Source organism: Eptatretus burgeri, chromosome 14 (assembly GCF_056783735.1).
Source record: "Eptatretus burgeri isolate ZD-2024b chromosome 14, Ebu_testis_v1, whole genome shotgun sequence".
Classification (NCBI taxonomy): domain Eukaryota; kingdom Metazoa; phylum Chordata; class Myxini; order Myxiniformes; family Myxinidae; genus Eptatretus; species Eptatretus burgeri.
Genome location: NC_140974.1, coordinates 35,745,032 through 35,768,282, shown reverse-complemented (window position 1 = coordinate 35,768,282; position 23,251 = coordinate 35,745,032). Strand labels below are relative to the sequence as shown.

The following is a 23,251-nucleotide window of genomic DNA, read 5'->3' as shown; positions in this document are numbered from 1 at the left end:
CATGTTGGTTGTAAATAGGAGCGGTTTCCTCTGATGTTCATTTCCTCGATGATTTTTCAAAACGAGATGCATGATGCAAAGTATTTGAGGAACAGAAATTTTAATTGATAGCTGCTGAACACCGACATGGCAAATTGCTCATCGGTTGTTGCGTTTATGACTGTGGAGTGTGTACCGTTCCATCAGGTAGTATTAACATTCGTTAATGTCATGCCAGGAGGGTTCGAACCTTGAAACACATGCTTCGAGGCATCTCCCCTGTCAACTTGCCAAGCCTCTGTGTTTGGTGTTCGTTTGGCACCAATTTCACCATGCTATGTTCCTGAAAACAAACATCACCGTGAAGTGTAATGAGTTCCAACAAAGGGATTGGAAATCGAACCTAACCTTCTTAAACCATCCCACACTGCACATAACGTTTAGGAATCAAAATACTCATCATGTGACTCTCTTATACTGCTCCATTAGTGGCCACAAATACTGTATTTCCACCTTCCTGGAGTTCGGTCGTGGAAGGTTTTTGCCCAATTCTTTCATGAGCTTACCAGGTCTCATGAAATGAAGGTGGCAGGAATATCTCATTTCTCCAGGGAGCTGACAATAACTCACCTCCTCTTCACGAAAGGCACCGTATGATATTTCATGTCCCCCCAGCTAATGCTAGCAGAGGCGACACCCAGCTTAACGTCCATCTGAGATACAGAGCACTTTGTGATGCAACACTCTGCCTGTGAAGCACGAAGCGGACAGCTTATAGTGAGGTCGGGAATCAATCCCAGACTAGACAGCTCAAAGGTGCGTGCATTACCTCTGCACCATCCTCAAAGGTAATTGCATGACTGATGATGCACTCATATTATGAGGCACTATTAATGAATAGTAAACAAATCCTTTCAAAGTTCATTAATGCTTCAAATACATGTTCAAATCTTAGGATAGGAGAGCTCTTCCCAACTTTTAATCCTCTCTCATCCCAAATGTATTTCCTTTTATCCCAACTCCTGGCACCAATCTCCAACCAGTTTTGTCTCTCTCCAACTATCTTCCCTCTCTTCATTTTCTCAATCCTAGTTTTCTCAACTCATCACCCATCCTCCTTCATTCCCCATCCATGCATGCATTATATGTTTGTGCATACATGCATACATCCATACATGCATATCCCCATCCATGCATACATTTTATATCAATAAACAAAACTCCAGATCCAAATAAATATATTCACAAACGAGATATGAAATAGTTGCAGACAGTAAAATTGTGCACATTCATCTATCTATAATTCCAGCAATGTGTGTGTGTGTGTGTGTCTGTGAGCGCTGTTTCTCGACAACTACTGGTCCGATCTAATTGAAACTTGCCAGGTATATTGCTGGGGACCTGAGGATGTGCCTTTTCAAGGTTTGATATAAATCGGACAAGAGCTTCCCAAGTTATGGCCATTTATTTACCAACCAATGACAGGACATGTTGCTGCGTGGGCGTGGCCGATGGGGAAAGAGAACCTCAGCCGCGGTCCCCATTACGGGTTACAACGTACGGACTTCCGGATAGTGATGACTTTGTGTATTCTAATAATTTCTCGATTTCTTATGCGCATTTATAGATAAACACAATGCCCCAAGTTATGATCGTTTTCATATTAGACGGTACATAAATTTCGGTAACATCAGAGTGAGCTGGTATGCTCCGAACCAGGAAGTAAATTTTAAACACGTGATAACTTACGATCAAAAATAAGCAAGTAGGAGACAACATTTAAACAACAGGTGTTTTTTGGTACCTTGAGATGTTTTTTGTTGCTGTTTTTGGTACTTTTTTACCCCAGAAAATGGCGTCACACTGCAGAGAAAGTAGTTAACTGTACATCTATCTATAATTCCAGCAGTGTGTGTGTGTGTGTGTGTGTGTGTGTGTGTGTGTGTGTGTGTGTGTGTGTGTGTGTGTGTGTGTGTGTGTGTGTGTGTGTGTGTGTGTGTGTGTGTGTGTGTGTGTGTGTGTGTGTGTGTGTGTGTGTGTGTGTGTGTGTGTGTGAGAGAGAGAGAGAGAGAGAGAGAGAGAGAGAGAGAGAGAGAGAGAGAGAGAGAGAGAGAGAGAGAGAGAGAGAGAGAGAGAGAGAGAGAGAGAGAGAGAGAGAGAGAGAGAGAGAGAGAGAGAGAGAGAGAGAGAGAGAGAGAGAGATAGAGAGATAGATAGTTTGACCGCTGCTTCTCGACAACCACTGGTCCGATATAATTTAAACTTGCCAGATACTGTATATTGCTGAGGACCTGAAGATGTGCCTTTTCAAGGTTTGATATAAATCGGACAAGTGCTTCCCAAGTTATGGCCATTTATTTACCAACCAATGACAGGACACGTTGCTGCGTAGGCGTGGCCGATGCACCATTTAGTTACCGATCACAGGACACGTTGCTGCGTAGGCGTGGCTGCGTAGGCCGGTGCGCGGCCGGCCGACGATGACGTCACGTGCCGTGCCGGTTACGATGGGGATCGGTGCCTTAGTTACCGTGGCGTAGGAGTGGCAATGGTCAATGGCAGCGAATGTCATGGCAAGCAAAGACAGGGAGGTAAACTTGTTTTTAATTTTGATTTTAATTAACTCTGTGTGTAAGTATCACAGCAGTTGTTACTTCAATGCAAGCGATAATTTGTGGAATGCATGTGAACATTCCGTACGGGCACGCACTACTTCCGGATAGTGATGACTTCGTGTATTCTAATAATTTCTCAATTTCTTACGCGCATTTATAGATAAACACAATGCCCCAATCCAGTCGTCATTTATGAGAGCGAAGGAACGGCCTGTGTAGTTGTTTGAAAGTTTTATATTTTTTTGGTTTGCACGTACGGGCACGCGAGAGCGAAGGAACAGCATGTGTGGTTGTTGTTTCTGGCTCGCGATTTGAAAGTTTTTTTTTTTTCACGTACGGCCATGCACGTATGGACACGCACGTACGGGCACGTATTAGTATGAATAAACAGATGTTTGGTACTACAGAACTTTAATATGGATACAAACAAACACGACATAATAGTGACCGAAGCTTTTCATGCTGCACTCTTCAGGGTAAAAATCGCAGCAAGTGAAGAAGGAAGTGAAGGCGTGTGCTTTATACGCAGGTCTCAATAAGGTAGACACTGATTGGTTCAACAGTAATGACATCACAGTTAATCCGAACGCCCATTAGTCGGCTTATCATCTTCACCTTGAGCTCCCATTGGCTGGAGTAGAGTTCGTCGATGATTGACGTTTGCAACCACATCCTGGAGAGAGGGGGATGGGTTTCCCCTAAGGTCTATTCACCATTTGTTACCGTACTTCCATCGTGTCATATTCCCCCATCGTATACTATCGGTATGTTGATGACATTTTCGCTTTGTTTGAGTCTCGGACGGCATGTGACAATTTCCAGGCATGGCTCAACACTCTCCATCCAGCACTGAAGTTTACCACGGAGCTGGAATCATCAAACACGTTTCCGTTTTTGGACGTGTTGGTTGATAGATCCAACCTTGGTTTCACAACACCCGTCTACCGGAAACCGACTTTCACAGGGCAGTCTATATGCTGGGATTCCTTCAGCTCCACGAGAAACAAAATTGCCTTGATCAATATCCTGGTTAACAGAGCACAGAGAATTTGTTCACCTTGTAATCTTCCTGCTGAAATTGACAAAATCATGAATATACTTGGTGAGAATGGTTATCCTGAGCATATAGTTAAGAGATACATGCACAAGTTTCTAAACATGACAAAAGATCAGAAGATTGGTCCAGACAAATTTACAGTCTATATCAAGATGCCCTGGAAAGGGCAATCATCACGAAGGTTTGAAGTACAAATCAAACATGTCGTGTCCAACACGTTTCTGGCTGTGCAAACCCGAGTAATCTTTACCTCTCACCGTTCGCTGACGTCAGTCAACAAGGATGTGCTTCCCATCTCACAAACCATAAATGTTATTTATGAGTTTAAGTGCCGATGTGAAGCTCGGTACGTGGGCCGCACAACACTAAGATTGGCTGATCGGATCAAACAACACGTCCCCTTGGTGATTCGAAGAAAGATTGAGGGTTAGAACACAACCAGTGCGAGCATGTAGAAATATCCAGCAACCAGCGGCCACTGTACCTGCTTCATCTGCCATTGCACAGCACCTGGTTGCCAACCCTATCTGTGCAGACCAGTACAATGTAGATATGTTCAGGATATTGAGCCGAGGTCGGAGCTCGTTTCATTTTCGTATATTGGAAGCAACCTTCATCCTGACCACTGATCCAATATTATGTCGTCAAAAGGAATTTGTACGATCTCTGTGTCTCTTTCAGCATGGAACGATCAAGGGAAGTACGGTAACAAATGGTGAATGGACCTTAGGGGAAACCCATCCCCCCTTTCTCCAGGATGTGGTTGCAAAGGTCAATCATCGACAAACTCTGCTCCAGCCAATGGGAGCTCGAGGTGAAGATGATGAGCCGACCAATGGGCATTTGTATTAACCGTGACGTCATTACGGTTGAACCAATCAGCGTCTACCTTATTGAGACCTGTGTATAAAGCACACGCCTTCACTTCCTCCTTCACTAGCTGTGATTTTTACCCTGAGGAGTGCAGCACGAAAATCTTCGGTCACTATTATGTCGTGTTTGTTTGTTTGTATCCATATTACATTTATATGAATGCATTTGGTAACCATCTGATGGCCATGGAGGACAAGAAAAGTGTAGCTTGTTAGTTGTCCGGGTATGTGTCAGGACAGGGGCTGTGACGTGGCTGTTCCCCAGCCATCCCGTGTCGAGCAAGTGGCGCAGTGGTGGGGAGAATGGAGCACCTGGATGGCGTGCTCTCGGACTTGTGGAGGAGGCATCATGTCACAGGAGCGCCATTGCTTACAGCAGAGGTGAGCAATGATTTTTTTTTTAGAGTTCAGCTGCACAAGTAACTGGACTATTCTACCTGAATACCAAGGACATGAACAACTAACTAGACCATTCCATCTGGATGCCAAGGCATGTGATGAAGTAATATTATGCCCTCATGTATGGTGCAGTTTGGGATTACGAATGGGTTAATGTTTGGGAATAAACAATCTTGTACAAGGCATACAACGATGTAAGGGATGGAAAGTATTACATTACGAACCAATGAAAAAGGTCATGGGGGCAATTCCAACCTCCAGTCAAAATGGAAATTTTGATGCTTTTCATTTTCACCTTGATCCATCATTCTCTTGGGAGGAGGAATTTATGAGGATTCTCATTTTAACATGAACTCTTGAAGTGACTAATTAAATCCAAAACTTCTCCAACAACATTTCTGTGATAAAGTTAAACTTCATATGCTGTCAGGATGTCCAAGAAGTATGCAAACTCATTTCTAGGCTGTCTCGCCTGGGTTTGAATCTTGGCCCGGCTACAAACCATCATCTTGGTGTTTCAGAGGTATGGCGATTCAACAATGTGTGTACCGTCTTCGGATGGATGTTTGGGTGTCCCATCTGTGGGATTTACTTGGTGGACATGAAAGATCCCACAGTGTCCTCCACGAAGAGTTGGCAAGCTATCACCAGCACTATGAACAAATTCCCAATTCCTGCTCTAACTTATAATTAGTCAAGCATCAATCAGGCCTGGTCAGTTGATTTCTAAAAGACTTGGGCCAAAAACTTCCCCTGACCAACCCCACAAGAACGTTGGAATCATTGTGGCCATTAAAAAGTACAAAGAAGAAAGTTCAACTCTATTTGATTCAAACCTTTTATAGTTCAGATTAACACTTCAAGCTGTTCGCTGGGGGTCCAATGATTGCTCCCCTCTCCAAAAGTGAAGGTTTTCATTTTAATAATGCATTTTATTAATGCAACACCATATGGAATCTCTTTGAGCCAAATATCCCTCTCATTCATTCTGAATCCTTCCCCACATTTTCCCTCCTTCACTGTGATGTCTTTGTCATTATAAATGCCACACTGTGCTGACACAGCGTGGATACTATATTGTACTAAAGGTAAGTGAGGGAGAAATCTTTTATCCGCTTTTCCTTCAACTGTGCAAGATACTCTCCCTTGGAAACGTACTCAAAGTAGAATGACTTGAATGTTACTATTCAATGATGTCGCACATGCCCACTGTGTATTGACATCAAGCCGGAATATTCAGACTTGGAATGTAATGTGTAATGTTTCGAGTTGGAATTCATTTCATTCAAGAATGATAAGGTGTGTGTGTGTGTGTGTGTGTGTGTGTGTGTGTGTGTGTGTGTGTGTGTGTGTGTGTGTGTGTTTGTGTGTGTGTGCCATTTCCACACTGATTAGACTGATTAAATTCATTGAGGAACTGGCAGGGCACTCGGAAGAGCGCATACCTCCACCACGCTGATTAGTTTACATTTTGTATCATACTGATGGGCCGGATCTGGAATCGGACCTGAACTAAAATTTAATTGGCTTGTTTTTGTTACCTCACCAACTCATTCACCAAGTTTAATCTGAATCCATCCACAACTTTTTTTAGATATTGTGCTACACATACTTTTTGGCCCCATCTCACAATGGTGAAGAATCATCTATCTATAATTCCAGCAATGTCTGTCTGTCTGTCTGTGTGTCTGTGTGTCTGTCTGTGTGTCTGCGACCGCTGTTTCTCGACAACCCCTGGTCCGATGTAATTGATACTTGCCAAGAATATTGCTGGGGCCCTGTGGATGTGGCTTTTCAAGGTTTGATATTAATCGGACAAGCGGTTCCTAAGTTATGGCCATTTATTTGCCAACCAATGACAGGACACGGTGCTATGACATCATGATTGACAAATTCACAATGATTTTTTTTTTTTTTGCACGTATCACAATTCTTCTTCTTCGTTTGATATGACGTCACAATTGACGCTGGGGACCTGAGTGTGTGTGCCTTTTCAAGGTTTGATATCGTTCTTCATCCGTTTCAGCTGTTTCCCAAGTGTTTCCCAAGTTATGGCCATTTATGATACGGTTGGTCCGATCTAATTGAAACAATGCCCCGATCCAGTCGTTGTTTACGAGAGCGAAGGAACGAAGCTGTGCGTCGTGCATGCGCAATGGAATCTAACGAAGCACGAGCTGCTCGCTTGACACGTGACGCTACTCGCGTGACAAGGCGTCGTGCAGCTGAAACTGATGAAGAACGAACTGCTCGCTTGGCAGACAACACTGGATGTGAGGCAAGGCATAGGCAAGGCGTCGTGCAGCTGAAACGGATGAAGAACAAACTGCTCGCTTGGCAGGCTAGGCACGTACGGCCACGCACGTACGGGCATGCACGTACAGGCATGCACTAGTTAAAAAAAATTATAGTAGTCGGATCCGGATCCGGATCTTCACCAAAATTTAATCTGTTCTTCCTTGTTACATACCCAACCTGTCCAGCAAGTTTTGTCTGAATCCGTCCAAAACTTTTGGAGATATCCTGCTGTATGTCGTTTTTGGTCCGATTTCCCAAAGGTGGAAAATCACCTAAAAACTTCTCGGATCCGGATCTGGATCTAGATCTTCACCAATATCTAATCGCTTTTATCCTTGTCACAAGGAGCTGTCCTATACACCTTGATGTCACATCTTCTTGGTCAGTTACCAGTCCTTTGGCACAATGAGAGCACCTCAGCAGGCACCAATAAAAGATGGTCCATGGCTGATTAGGGCAGGAATTTCAAATTTGGCCAGGATGTTCACGTACAATGTCTTACACCTGTGAATATTTTTATATCCACCACCAAATGCTGGCAGACGAGACCCCAGCTTAGCATTCCATCCGACAGATAGCACAGTCATTGATGCAACACCCCACCTGTGAAGCAGCAGCACAGCAGTTTATCTTTGTGTCTGGAATCAAACCAAGACTATACAACTCAAAGATAGGTACATACCTCTAAGCATGATCCTGTCAACTCGAGCACTTGAACAAGGGATATCTGTTTTGAGTTTTCTTCTCTCACCGTATGTTTAGTTTTTCATCTGATTTAGCACTCCCAACCAAAACTGAGATCATGGAACTTTGTTTTAGTTCCCAAATATATTCTTCTTTTGCATCATATGCTCTTTCAGTAATTTGTTCGACTTCAGTTTGTTTTCATCAAACGCACTCATCCAAGCCACTCCTTGTTTTCTTACTAAATATGCACTGACAGGTCACCTCCGAATATTTGTTCCACTTTTTCCCTTCTGGAGGACTCACCTCCAGCTTTTGTACAAACCTGCTCCTCCAGATTCAACTATTTTAGGTGTCTGCACATCACCTTGTGTCAAATCCAATGTTTACTTAATAATATACAGGATGTATCCTTACAAGGAACAGGGACATAAGACGAGGCCATTATGCCCGTCAAAACCTGTGCAATCATTGTCAATTTGTGTTGTTTTTTTAATCCGTGCTCTATCCTTTTCAGTGCTGAGTGTCAAGCAATGAAGCAGCACGTACAATTTTTAAGTCTTTGGTATGACTTGGATGGGGTTCGAACCACTGACCTCCCAGACTAATTATTGTTCTTACCTTTTCCACTGTTCATCGATTTTTTTTTTATATTTTTTACTCTTTCCAACATCAGTCATTTAATTCCAGCTACTTGCCATTCCATTTCCCGATCAGTATTTAGGATCCCTCAGTCCCCTTTTTTTCAGCTCTTCCTTGAACCTATATATCTGAATTTCAAAAAAATGCTTTTGTTCATTACCACACTTTTCTCACTTCTCTGTTATATTAAGCAAATTGCTCTTCTCTCCATTTAATGCAAGACGATCAAAAGTACCCGCCACTTTGCTGATGGATTTAATCAAAAGAAAACTTCTTGTATTTCACAAACATTCTGCTCTTTTAACTCTATAATTTGCCCGAGGTTATCTTCCGTCTGTTTGGAAGGCAGCTCATATCACCTTCGTCAACCATCCTTGCTGCTTATATAAGGTGCAAGGAAAAACCACTTCTGCTTCACTGCGAAGCTCTGTGCTGTTTTCTTTGGTTTGAACCTCTGTTTAAAATGAGTGAAATGTTTTCATTTCATTTTTCAGTTTTCATTTTTTTCAGTTTTCAGTTTTCAGCATCACTATGATGCATATTGTTAGGTTGTTTAAACTTTCTTTATATGAGAAAAAGATGATTTGTCATACTGTATGCGACACATTTAGAGAGAATGGGGGTCTTTCCTCCAACCTGAATGCCCCCCCCCATCCCCAGATATGCTATTCTGACAGAATCCATGCTTGGGGTATTCTTATCATACTTAGTTGCAAAAAAGGGAGAAGAAGGCATTGCTAATTGTGGTGTTAATACTGATGATTTTGGACTAAACAATGGAGAAATAAAGAAAATGACCAAATACCAAGACCTCAAGCATGAAGTGAAAAGATCCTGGAAGCTGAAGAATGCCAAAGTTGAACCAGTGATGATGAAGAACCTCACAGAGGAATTAAAAACCATCCTTGGGAATATCACTACAATCAAACTACAGTTCAAAGCTGTCCGGAGCTTAGTAACGATCCTGAAGAGCCCTCGGCACAAAACTTTGAAAACAGAAAACTTCACAGCTTGGTACGTAAATCGTGACCCCTTACTGAAATGAAGGTGGATACTTTGAGCCTCGCCTTGGAGGATTCCATTCCACATACTGAAACCTGCACATGGAGATACCAATCAATGACACACACACACACACACACACACACACACACACACACACACACACACACACACACACACACACACACACACACACACACACACACACACACACACACACACACACACACACACACACACACACACACACACACACACACACACACACACATACACACATACACACATACACACATACACACATACACACATACACACATACACACATACACACATACACACATACACACATACACATACACATACACACATACACACATACACACATACACACATACACACATACACACATACACACATACACACATACACACGCATAAAATACATAAAAACGACAAACACAAAGATTTACCTTTAAACAGAGTTCTTTGAAAGAGGAATTCAAGTGGGAAATTAACAAAATTCAATTGAAAATTAAATCAAGGCACAGAACACAAAATGTCGATCTCTATGCCTTCACAACCAGATCATGGCAAACACGTGGAAATATCACTACAACATGCCCAGCAAGCACTCAATATGGACTCAATATGGTTTAAGGACTCAATATGGACAATATTGTTTGTCGAGACATGTATTGATGTTGAAGTGAGGGGTGGATTTTATTAGGAGATCACACAAAAAGTTAAACAAAGCGATGTCCTGTAAAAATATAATTGCATCTCCTGAGACACCAACCACATGGCACCGCAGGGCCTAACACAGGCGGAAACGTATATCTGTTTAATCGATGTTCCCTTGAGAGCACAGATACTTTCCTGAAACTAACAACCAAGCAGCTTGGAGAGCATTCACCAAGTGGTTTAAGCACTCAAGCAACCACTCCAATGAAACGGTTGTTAAGAAACGGATAGTTTGGCATATGTTTAGCAACACGTTCAACGTATATCCCCCAGAGACGTCTGAAATGTCAAGTCATGAACGCTAACGTCTCCGGATGTTTATAAGCATTGAAATGTACCCAGTGATTCGTAGCTCGGAACTAAGGGCGTAGCCAGGCTGAGGCAGACGAGGCAGTTTCCTCGTCGCTCATTTCCTGAAATATGATCTGACCTGAGCCCTCTGGCCATCTGAGCTCCCTGGGGAGTAAACTATCAAAGCTTCCTGGCAGTGCTCTGAATACTCTTATCTCCACTCCCATCACAATACCTAAATAGGACAATACCCCCCCCCCGCTACGCGCACCGTCACATCAACCAAGTTCACCTCTTTTCACCTCATCGCTTTTGGACCTCTGGCTACGCCCTTGGGAACAGGCATTCAATAATATGAGTGAGGAAGCACTCCAACAATGCAGTTGTTAAGAAACTGCTCGTTTGGCACACGATTAGCAACACATTAAACACACACCTCCCGGAGACGCCCAAAATGTCAAGCCGCGAATGCTGACATCTCCGGATGTTTATACGCATTGCAATATACCCAATAATTCATAGCTATGATGAACAGGCATTCGATAATATGAGTGAGGAAAGTGAAAACAACAACTTTATCGTTTATAAATCGTTGCGGCCTGTTCCAAGTCAAGGTAAGGTTGAGCAGGCCAAAAAACATTGCAGCTTTAGACCCCAGCAAGGTTACCTTGGAAACACTTGAAGATCCCAGACAGCGAGGTGGCCGAAGATCACCTGATGATGGAAAAAATTCAATAAGGCCATTAATTATCTTCAAAATAGGTGTTTTAATTAACCCAAACACCCAATTTTCAGTCTTGCACGTCCTTGGAGTTTTATCAGTGTGCATGCAAAGTTTCAAGCTGCTAGGTTTTATAGTTTTGGAGTTATGGAGGAGATACACACACACTGCCATTTATTACTATAGAAGATAGACAGATATATTCTCACTCAGATTAAGGCTAACCCCTGCTTTAGCAGGAAAATGGCCTTAAAATGCTTGTTGTTGTTGTTGTTGTTGTTGTTGTTTAGATTACACAAATCTCAGGTGTAGGACTGTGTCCAATGGACATTGGTGGAGTGCTTGTCACACTCCACATGTTTCGATTTACCTGCCGATCACATCATGTGCCTTAAGGCCGTTTAAATGGTTTGCATTAGCGGGAACAATCGTCTGACTGGCAGACGAACAGTTGTTCTTTGCGGATTATGCAGTTTTACCATATGAGACATAATCCGTGGCGATGCTCACCATAACAGTCAGGAAGTGCGTCTGATATATACATGCGTGATACAGCTTTTGTTGTATCATGGACGCTAACTAACCTTAACCGCTTGGTTAAAGCTAACACCCCCCCCCCCCCCTTTTAATGTATATACAAACCAACAAGAAATGAGCTTTATATATTAGATGGTAACTCTACTTTCATGTCATGTTGTCTTGTATGATTTACCATACTTTTTCCTCTCCTCCTCCTCCTCATCCTTTAACTTCCTTCTATCCTTTTCCTTTTTTGAAGGTGTGTTAACCTTCCATCCTCTTTTTGTTACTGAGATTTGGCCTCTCTCTGTCTCTATGTCTCTTTATCTCTCTTTCTCCACTGTTTTCCTGTTCATTCATTCGCTTGCCTGTTGTGAATGCCTATTGTCCCATGGCTCGTACCTTGTCTTTTTGCCCTCTCTCACCTTGCTCTTCCATTAGCCTGAATTTCATATCTCCCCAAAAAATATTTAAACATTCTGTATCCCTCCAGAGAATCAAGTCAACAACAAGGGTAAAATATCACATCTTCTCTTTCACTTTTCCCTTGAAGCCCATGCCCTTCATTTTAGCTTTGAGATCCATCCTTTTGGGGTTAATACCATTGACCTCCTCTTCCATGAACAACACTATGCACTACTTCCCTAATTATTTCAGTCTGTGTCAAATAGTTTCCTGTTCAACCTCGAGGAACCAAAAGCTGTATATGTATCACTGAGCTTAGGACCATGAAAGACAGCCTGCCATCTCTAATCCAGATAGGTTTTGCATCTTTAATTCACTTTTTGAGAAAGACTATCTGGCAAAATGACCATTTTCCTTCTGGAAAAAGCCTTGAGCAGAATTGCACTGTGAAGCACAACGTTTCTCAAACTCAGTGTTACATAAAACCTCTCTTTAGAAAATTAGATTTTCAAGCTTTTATCTACTGTGAAAAAAGAAGACATTGGTTGTTATGTCATCAAGGACATTGGTTGGCAATTCCTTCAAGCAAAAACATTAAAGTCATGTTGGGTTCCAGAGAATAAACAAGTGAGACAAAAAGCATCAAATGCATACCTGACAAACACCATACCAATCATGGAAAGCAGGAATAATTCTGGGAATTGTCCCTGACATAACTGTGAGAATTTGAGAATTGAAAACACAGATTCATTTGGTGTGAGCAATTGCAGTAAGAGGTGTTGTTTTTGATTTTATATTTTAGGTTGACACTTCACTGTTGGGTTGACATGCTGGTGAGGCTATATCTAGATAGAAGTCATTACGAGAACGAGAACAGGAATGCCAGATCCTTGAGCACAGACTGTTTGAAGGTCTGTGTTTGGCAAAACGTGGCAGGTTTGTTTGGCACCCATGAGGGAAACATGGTCTATGTTTGAAACATATCTGGAATGACCTGTCATCAGATTTGAACTGTAGCCACGAATGTAAAGTCTCAATTTGAATTTATTTTGACTTTTGTATTTCAAAGGCTGTATCACATCTCGAGTCTCAAGTGGTTAAAGTTAGCATATCAAAAGGACACTCAAATCTTGTCTTTACTCAAATTATCTTTACTCAAAGCCAAAGGGCCTTGATTTTGATTAAACAGCTATTTCTTTATGACATCACGAGTGCTTGTTTGGCAAGAAAAAACAAAGGGTTTTAAATCGCCTTTTTTTGAATTGTGAATTCGAATTATGACTTGACATGCAAAGATACACACAAGGAACTTTGGCACAGGAAGAGGCCACTCGGCCCATCATGCCCATGCTGCACCAACCCCAGAAACCATCACCCAGCCACACACAAGCTACCTACCAGTCTTGCCAATATCCCCATTCCCCTTATCTAAGGTGACTGCATCTATGTAATGATGTAATTTCAATTTAAACCTATCTACCCCCTATATTTCCACTACTTCTCCAGGGAGACCATTGCATTATCTACTTTCTGAAAGACCGCTGCCTTAATACTGTTCTAACTCTCCTCTTCTTTCCCCTCAAGCTATGGCCCTTGGTCCTAATACTGTGCATTCTGCTGAAAAACTCTACTGCACCCATCTTGTCTGTACCCTTCATTATCTTAAACATCTCTATCAGAACACCTCACAAAGGCATCCTTCTTAATGTATAAAGTCCTGTCTCTTTCAGCTGTTCCTCATAGCTTTGTCTAGTTAGCTCTGGAATTGATCTCGTAGCCATATTCTGTACCCTTTCAATGGCAGCTATATCCTTCCTCAGATGTGGTAACAAAAATTGAATGAAATATTCGAGATGAGGCCTTACTAAGTTCTAATAAGGTGTTAACACTACCACTTTTGATGCATAATTTATCCCTGCACAAATACAACCAAAAACCCTCTTCATGTTACCTTCAGCTGTCTGACACTGTACTGTTTGCTTACCCCCCATAACTATTACCACCACCAGATCCTTCTCCTTTATGACACTCGAAAATTACCCCTTGCATCCTGTAATCTCTATTTTCATTGTTCTTTCCCATCCACAACACCTTACACTCAATCAGGTTAAACTGCATCTGCCAGTCTTTTGCCCAACCTATGCAAGTGTCAATACTTTCCTGCATCTGATCATCAGCCCCTCTGCTATCCACCTTACCTCCTCGCTTCGTGTCATCTGCAAATATGGAAAACCGACTCTTCACCACACTATCCAAATCGTTGAAGTAAATTATGAATAGTAATGGTCCGAGTACTGATCCCTGAGGTATCCCACAACTTACATCCTCCCAGCAAGACATCCTCCCACTCACAGCCACTCTTTGCTTCCTACCCCAAAGCCAGTTTGCAATCCAATTAGTTACCTGACCAGCCATTCCACAAACCTCACCTTGGCTAACAACCTCTGATGTGGTACCTTATCAAATGCCTTCTTAAAGTCTACATATACTACTTGCGGGGTATGCTTACACATTGTAAGCATCCCCATTGTCTCGAGTCTCTCAGCTGCATTTTTTTCATTTATTTATTTTCAATTATTTGTATTTTCATTTATGGATGCTTTCCGATGGTTGTGATTTTTTCCCTGTGTATCACCTTTGATGTCTGTCAGCAAGCAAACTCACCATGCTTCCCTATTTTCTCAGGTCACTCACCTGCATTTATTTATTTTTATTTATTTATATTTTCATTTACGGACAATTTCCAACAGTTCTGTGATTTTTTTTCCCACGGTGCGGGGGCTTCGATGTCCATCAGCAAGCCAAATTTCTGCTTTCTACGTCATCTGGAAGGTCCTGACCATTAATGTCAGTCTGTCAGTGGTTTGAAAGAGCTTTATAAATGAGGTGTCCGCTGGCATTCCCTCAACCACCCAATCAGAAACTGCTTCATAGAACTCTACTACATTTGTTAGATAAGACCTATCTTTGGTAAACTCATGCTGACTGCCTTTAATTAGTTTGTATTTATTTAAATGGTTCTTCATCTGGTCCATAATTAGTGTCCCCAACACCGTCCCCACAACTGAAGTCAAACTAACAGGTCTATAATTCCCCAATTCTTCTCTGCATCCTTTATTAAATAATGGTGTTACATTTGCTACTCTCCAATTCTCTGGTGCATGTCCTGACTCCAGTGAGCTCTTGAAAATATCTGTTAACATCTCGCTTTCCTGCTCAGCCACTTCCGTCAATACTCTCAGGTGCCTATTATCTGTCCCCGGAGCTGTATCTGCTCTTAGATTTCCTTGCTGTTCCTTTACTTCCTCCACTCCAACCTGGATCTTCTGTAGAAGCCCTTCCTCACCTCCTTGATCAATATTCTCAGCGATTGGCAATCTCTGACTGTTCTTGTGTGAATGTTGAAGCAAAATACCTGCTTAAGAAGCCTGCTATCTCACTTCCCCAACTAACCCCTCTCCCGGTGCTATTCCTCAATGGGACAACACTGGTCATAATCTGTTCTTTACCCCTTATATGCTGAAAGAATGCCTTGCTATTATGCTTCATATTCTTAGCCACGTCTTTCTCATACTCTCTTTTGGCTTGTGAAGTTATTTTCTTGACTTGCCTCTGCTTACTCTGACACTGATATAAATCTAACTCCAGTCCTGTAATTCTATACCTCATAAATGCCTGCGGCTGCTTCTTCATAGCATTCCTTCTCTCACAATTCAACCACCCTGGCTTCTTTCTACTTCTAGTTTTATACTTCCCAGACCTTGTTAGCCTCTCTCAATCTGCATCACCCAACTCTCTCCTCATACCCTCAAGGTTTGCCTTCCTTCCTGAAATCTAACAGCTTTACTCTACCATTCTGAACGCTAACCGTTAACATAATCCTTGCACACATGATGTTGTTCTTACTTGATCCTAAATGCTCCCCTACCTCCACCTCCTTTACCATATTGGGATCGTTACTTAAAAGGAGGTCTAATACTGCACTCCCCGTAATGGGCTTATCTTCAAATTGAGTTAAAAAGCAATCATGGACTAAATCGTGGAAATCCTCATTTGCTCTGCCCTTTCCCTGTTCCTGGACCCATTCTATCCCTGGCAAGTTAAAATCCCCCATAATCAATACTCTTCCCTGACCATACACCCTTTTTAATTATTAATGTACTCCTCCTTCCTCCACTTCTTTCACACCAGGAGCCCCATAAAAGCATCCTTCCAATATCTTACTGTTTTCACAATCTCTAATCTCTACCCATATGGAATCCTTCACATCACATTAATTCCCTCCTTCGTGTCGCCCCTTTCTCTTGATGCAATGCTGTCTTTTACCCAGTTTGCTGCACCTCCTCCTATTTTCTCCTTCCTATCACACCGATCCACCTTGTAACCTTCTAATCCTGTCTTCCAGTTACTCTCCTCATTAAACCATGTCTCACTTACTGAAACGATCATACATACTCCTCGCTATCTACTTTGGCCTCAAGCTCTTCCATCTTATCATTTAAACTCCTGGCATTGGTATAGAATATGGTTGCCCTTTCCCTTCCTGAAATTCTATTTTCTTGCTGGCCTTACCAATCACAATGCCAACACATGTTCCTTCCATCATAAGTTCCATTATTAGATCGAAAAAAAATCCTGAATTCCCTTATCAATTCCAATTGAAAACCTTGCTGTCCCCTTTTTATTTAACATATGGCCATAATTTTGAAAACACTCCCTTTGTCCCGGAAATGATTCCCACTGCCTCCTAAATGCAAAACCTTCCTCCCGACACCATTTTTCCAGCCATTGGTTGACATATATCACTCTGCTCATAATTTATATTCCATTTCCTAAACTTGGGAGAATCCCAGAAAACGTTACCTCACAACCATTTGTTTTCATCCGCTTACCCAATATCTTTGGGTAAGCTTCTTTTGGACAATTGAATAACTACTTCATTCCAAATGAATTATATATTTTGAACACTGTAAAACACAAATTGGAACACAAAACTACAGTTTAGCAGTACTTTGGCTTTGAAATTTGCAAATTGTACGGCATCTCGTCCCAGACGAAACAGTCAATCAACAATGAAAATCATTGTAAAGAGGAAACTTACTGTTTTAAGGGACATCATAAAGGACACAAACAATAGGCACGAATAACTAATTTAATGTGTTGGATAAGGAGGTGTAAAAGACGGTGCTTCAACGGCAGTATGCTTTCAATTCAATGTTTTTTTGCTTTTTTTCTATAGACTTTAAAACTTTTATTAAGCTTGAATTGAATTATATATTTGAACACTGTAGATCACAAATTACTTTGTTTACACATATAAAAAAACCAAAATTTGTAAAGTCATTCGGGATCTATTCTACATAATATTCGTAAAGACATTCTATTCGACTACACTATTCCCGCAAAGACATGGCTATATAATAGCTCCAGAAGATAAGGCTGCTAAAGATTTTGTTGTGGTTTTGAAAAGTTTTATGTCAAGGTTTTATAAAGAGAGTTAGGCATTGATACAGTTACTTTCACGAGCAGAGGAAATAGCACTTTCACGGGCAGAAGAAATTACTTTCACGAGTTCCTTGTCATAAGTCACCCCAAGATATTATCACTGAGCATCAGGAAGTTTTAGTTAATAATTTTGGTATTAAATGTAAAGAGGTAAATCTTTGTATTCCTCAGCTTTTCTGGATCCCTAAGCTTCATAAGAACCCGTAGAAGTATAGGTTTATAGCAGGTGCCAGGCAATGTTCCACCAAACAGTTATCAATTATAGTTAACTCAGGCTTACAAATTGTTGGGGAACAGTTCAGGAAATATTGTTTAGCAATTGAGAAGAATTCTGGAATAAATACTATCTGGAGCATTAATTCTTCTTTATTAGAGTTATTAGATAAAATGAAATGCCTCGATATCAAGTCAGTTGAAGTTTTTGATTTTTTACTTAATATGCAAATTTGGATTTAGGACGAGTGAGGGATTCACTCTTCAAAGCAACTGACAAGGTTTTTAACTCTTTTAATAAGTTTTTATGTGTTAGATTTGATTGAGCATTCTCTTCTTAAAATAAGTACTCAAGTTTTCATTGTTTTGATAAGCAGAAGTTTAAGGATGATGTTAATTTTATTTTAATTTATACTTTTGCGTCATTTTGTGGGGTAATGTTTCAACAGGTTAAGAGTACATTCCCATGGGTGGGAATTGCAGCCCCCCAACTAGCGGACATTTTTCTTATTTTCTGTGAACTTTCATTTATGCCGAAACTGATGAAGGAGAAAAAAAAATTAAGATTAGCTGAAAAATTATCTCATACTATATATATATATATATATATATATATATATATATATATATATATATATATATATATATATATATATATATATATATATATATATATATATATATATATATATACATTTCACTACTGGTCATAAAATTATCTAATGTCGTTATATAGATGATATTTGTGTGGTTAACAATAAAATTTTTGATCGGCTGCTTCACAAGATTTATCCAGATAACCTGATTACAAACAGTAGTGGTATTGATTGTACAGTTGCTGCATATCTAGAAGTGTTGGTTAGAGTTGAACAGAATTGCTTTACTACAAGTGTATATCATAAAGTTGATTATTTCAGTTTCCCTGTAGTCTTGTACACCTTCCCATGCAGCAATGGACCAATTAAAATGGGTTACAATGTCTTTTCAGCTCAGCATCTGAGATTTGAAAGAATTTGTTCAGTTAAGGACGATTTTGTGGAATGTGCTGAGAAGATTTTTTCCATCATGTAAAACAAAGGATATTTGGCTGATTGTTTGATCAGGTCTTGTGAGAATGTCTTCAGACTCCATCGTCACCTTTTATTTAAATTTGGGTGTTTTTCATGTAAACAAGTTCCGATTGCATTGCATTTAATATAATAATGATGTATAAATTATTTTTTGTGAGGTAAATTATTTAATTAATATTATTGACTAAAATACACACACACACACACACACACACACACACACACACACACACACACACACACACACACACACACACACACACACACACACACACACACACACACACTACCGGTCTAAAGTTTTAGAACATCCCCATTTTTCCAGTTTTTACTGAAATTGAAGCAGTTCAAGTCCAGTGAATAACGTGAAATGGTACAAAGCTTAGTGGTAAACTGCCAGTGGTTAAAAAAAGTTTAAGTTTCCAAAAACTGAAAAATAATGTAAATGTCAGAGTTGGTAAAAAAAAAAGGCCCTTTTCAGGGAACAAGTATTAGGTTAGCAACTGCAGCTGTTCTGCAGCAATGGAAGGAAATTAAGCCTTGAAAGTTGATGCAAACAATTCGCACAGGTGTCCCAACTTTTTTGATTAGTTATAAACCCTCTGTATAAAAGCAGTGTTGGAACAGAATGTGTTGCTACACCCTCTGGAGCATTATTTGGACAATATTGCACTACAGGAGGAAGTATATTGCTATCATGATAGCGAGAAAAAAGGCAATTAACAAAGGAAGACAGGCAGACCATTATAACCATTAAAAGTGTAGGTCTTTCCTTTCGAGAAATTGCAAAGAAGCCAAGGTGTCAGTGAGTACAGTATCCTCCACCATCAAAAGGTACTTGGAAACTGGAGGAAACTCTGACAGGAAGAGGTCTGGCAGACCCAAAGCCACAACACAATCAGAAGATATGTTTCTGAGAGTCAACAGCATTCATGATAGGCGGCTCACATGACAGCAGCTTCAAGCACAGCTTAACACTGGTCAAAGTAAGGAAATCTAAGTTTCAACTGTGAAGAGAAGTCTTCGAGCTGGAGGTTTGACATGTTGAGTGGCAGTAAGAAAGCCATTGCTAAGATGGCAAAATAAGAAAAAAGAGGCTTGCCTGGGCCATGAAGCACCGTCAGTGGACTACTAAAAACTGGAAGAAGGTCTAATGGACCGACGAATCAAAATTTGAAATCTTCGATTCATCATGCAGGGGTTTTTTATGCTGTTGAGTCAGCAAAAGGATGGTTCCTCAGTGTGTGACACCAATATAACATAAAAGCCATTGCTTCGTGTGGTAGCTATATATGTATAATGTATATGTGTGTGTATATATATATATATATATATATATATATATATATATATATATATATATATATATATATATATATATATATATATATATATATATATATAAAATAAATAAATATTATTTATAAATAAGCAAGAAAACAATTCGGTGGTGGTTGCTAAGATTCACAGTGCAACATGTTAAAATCGGTTATTAATGACAGCTTGAATATTTGAATGACAGTTTGAGTCAATGGAAAGATGGAGGTGCTGTGTCATGGACATGTCCACAAAGTAAAGGGTTTGTCACTTAATCTATAATCATATAAAGTGGTGTATAATTAAAGTTATTCATATGGAGTAATACTTACAATAAAAGTAATAATTCAATAAGTTTGAATGTGGATATTGCATTTCTGTGTTAACTGACCGTCTGTGCACAATTTTAAGGTTGTGGGTCCATTGATGTTGAGTTAATTTTAAACTCTGACATTCTACTGATGTGGACCTTCTACTCTTAAACGTCCATTCTACTGATGTGGACGTGCGACCGGTGTTGTGGAGCTGCCATTTGGAGAGGTTCTGGGCTAAAAGGACACAGTGATGAGGGCAAATAAGCCCGAAATCCAGATCGGTGGTTCCGTTTGATGTTTAGCTGATAATGACCATATAATCTTTGTCTCTTAGACGGAGTCACCCGGAAGAAGCCTCTGTGTTGGAGGTGACGCTTTGGTGTGGACTTTGTCCAATGGGGATCAGCGGAGTGCTAATCACACTCCACATGTTTTGATATATAGAAACATATATATATATATATATATATATATATATATATATATATATATATATATATATATATATATATATATATATATATATATATATATATATATATATACACACATATGCTCCCTATTCCCATAATTAATCAAAACACAACCTCAATATGCCATTCGATGCACAATTTACCCAAATTCGTTATTGGGCAATATAAGGTAAAAATCAGTGGGACATGGAAAGGTGTGCATGTTTGCACAGAAATGGACACAGCCACAGATAAAGGAAATTTTGGTGATTTACGAACATGAAGGAATTTAGGATTTGAGTGCTATGTATATCGTGCTGCATTGGACAACCATGACACTTTCACTCAGAGAGGTTTGCATATTTAACATTGGCAGGTCATTTCAATTGGGCAAGGTAAAAAGGCCAGTAAGAGGGGATGACCAAAAATATAATATAATAAATCTCGATAATTGGCAATTTTGGGTTTTTGTGAGGCTTGTCCTGATGTTACCCGAGAGAGAAAACGAACCCAGGTCTGAGTACTAATGAATGCATCTGCACATACTTCCGTGCCAAGCAAACAAACTGCTTGTCTTGGCGTATTGTTACCCGATGCTCCACAAAATCCGCTCCTGGCCTGTTGAAGATCTCTTGAGACGGTTATCTGGCGGGTGCAAGAAAGTGTGCATTTTCTTGGATGAGCTGTACAGAAATCCAGATGTAGATGGGGCTGTCCCAGAAAGCAGACATTCTTAAGAAACATCAATAATATAAATATATTAATTATTTCATGTATAAACAGCCAACTTGTTCCCTCAAAATGGTGGAATTCCAAACTACCTACCACAAGGAAAATTCCCTTCAACTGCCAGCCAGCACCAGAAAACATTGGAGCCCGGCCAGCTTGTTCGCTCACTTTGGAAGAATTCCATTCGTTGTCAATCCGTGACAGACGTGTCAATAAATATATCTGATTTAAACCATTTCAGAACTATCTTGAAAAAATAAGAACCTAATCATACTGACTTCTACAACAGTCCCTCTGTAGAGAGGATGCCATTGACAAATAGTCCAGTAGTACAGGCAGACTGCAGAGCTTGGGCATTCGGCCAAAGTCTGAATGCTTTGTCGAAGCTGGCCACAGCTTCCTGTTTCTCAAGCCACCTGATTTGTTTCATGATTAATACGAGCACTGCTGGTGGAAATCCCATTTTGAAACTGTTAACAGCACTTGTGCTGAATACATTTCTCTCTTTTTCAAGTCGTGTTTCAACCAGGTGATTTTTTTTTTTTTATTTAACATTAACTGTCATTATGAACAGGAAATGCATCTTCGAGTTCCTTTGCTTTGTGGTTGTGCTATAAACTTTATCTTACCACCTGACACCGCTATTCCCGAACATCTGAAAGACATAACTCTACAAACACAGAAATAGATGACCTATTCTTACAAGGGGCTGGAAGGAGAGCCTTGAGGTAGCACACTCCCTTGAGGTGTCTCGCCTCGGTTCGAATCATGACCCAGGTATAAACTGTCATCCTCGTGTTTTGATTAATCGGTGTGTATCAGCCATCGGGTCGACATTAAACTGGGTGGCTCATTTGCTAACATTAGTTTGTGAATGTTAAAGATCCCACGGTGTCTTTTGTTAAAGTCAGGCAAACTATTGCCGGCACCCTGAACAAATGACAACCCCCTGCACCCTCAGTCGAGCATTCTGCGTTGGAGTAGCAACTTGAAACTAATACCCAACTAATAATGCAGAACCAACGGTGTGCAATGATAAAATAATTTATTCAAGGAACTCTTGAACAGGAAAACATTGGACACCTTAGAAAATTAACTGGGAAATTCGGTAAACAATTTGTCGTGGAAAATCTAAAAACAGCATTTTTGTCAAGATTATAGAATGTCAGATACTTCATTAATAAGCACAATGGTTTTTTCTTTTTTTATATAAATTAAGATGAAACAAATGAAATTTGGACTAAACATTACTCTCGTGAAAGTGAAAGCTGTTATGGGGTGAGATTATTCATGATGTTCATGCAAGCTTTATTCATGCACTTTAATGAGGTCGGCAAAGTGCTTAAAGAGAGAACAAAAACTGGTTTCAAACCCAACATCAAAGTGATAAATAATGTCAGAGAGGTTGAAGATATTTGCTGTTT

At 40.3% G+C, this 23,251-nt stretch overlaps 1 protein-coding gene and 1 long non-coding RNA gene across 9 annotated transcripts in view; one reads left to right on the top strand and one right to left on the bottom strand.

The window, feature by feature from the left end:
* ADAMTSL2 (ADAMTS like 2) overlaps positions 1–23,251 on the top strand; it is a 225,241-nt gene that overhangs the window by 82,969 nt on the left and 119,021 nt on the right. For 7 of the 8 annotated variants that reach the window (XR_015051130.1, XR_015051131.1, XM_085854359.1 and 4 more), the window contains one exon: positions 4,759–4,904. Coding sequence is in view for 6 of the 8 variants with exons in the window: in XM_085854359.1 (XP_085710485.1) it covers positions 4,759–4,904 (146 nt within the window). In the remaining 2 variants the exon portion in view is untranslated. The remainder of the gene's footprint in view (positions 1–4,758; positions 4,905–23,251) is intronic. The other variant, XM_085854362.1, reaches the window with a different exon arrangement.
* LOC147012961 (uncharacterized) lies at positions 10,028–22,299 on the bottom strand. The gene is made up of 3 exons (XR_015051132.1): positions 21,924–22,299; positions 21,645–21,743; positions 10,028–11,296 (listed from the first exon to the last, which is right to left on the bottom strand). It is a non-coding gene; the product is annotated as an uncharacterized LOC147012961 (long non-coding RNA).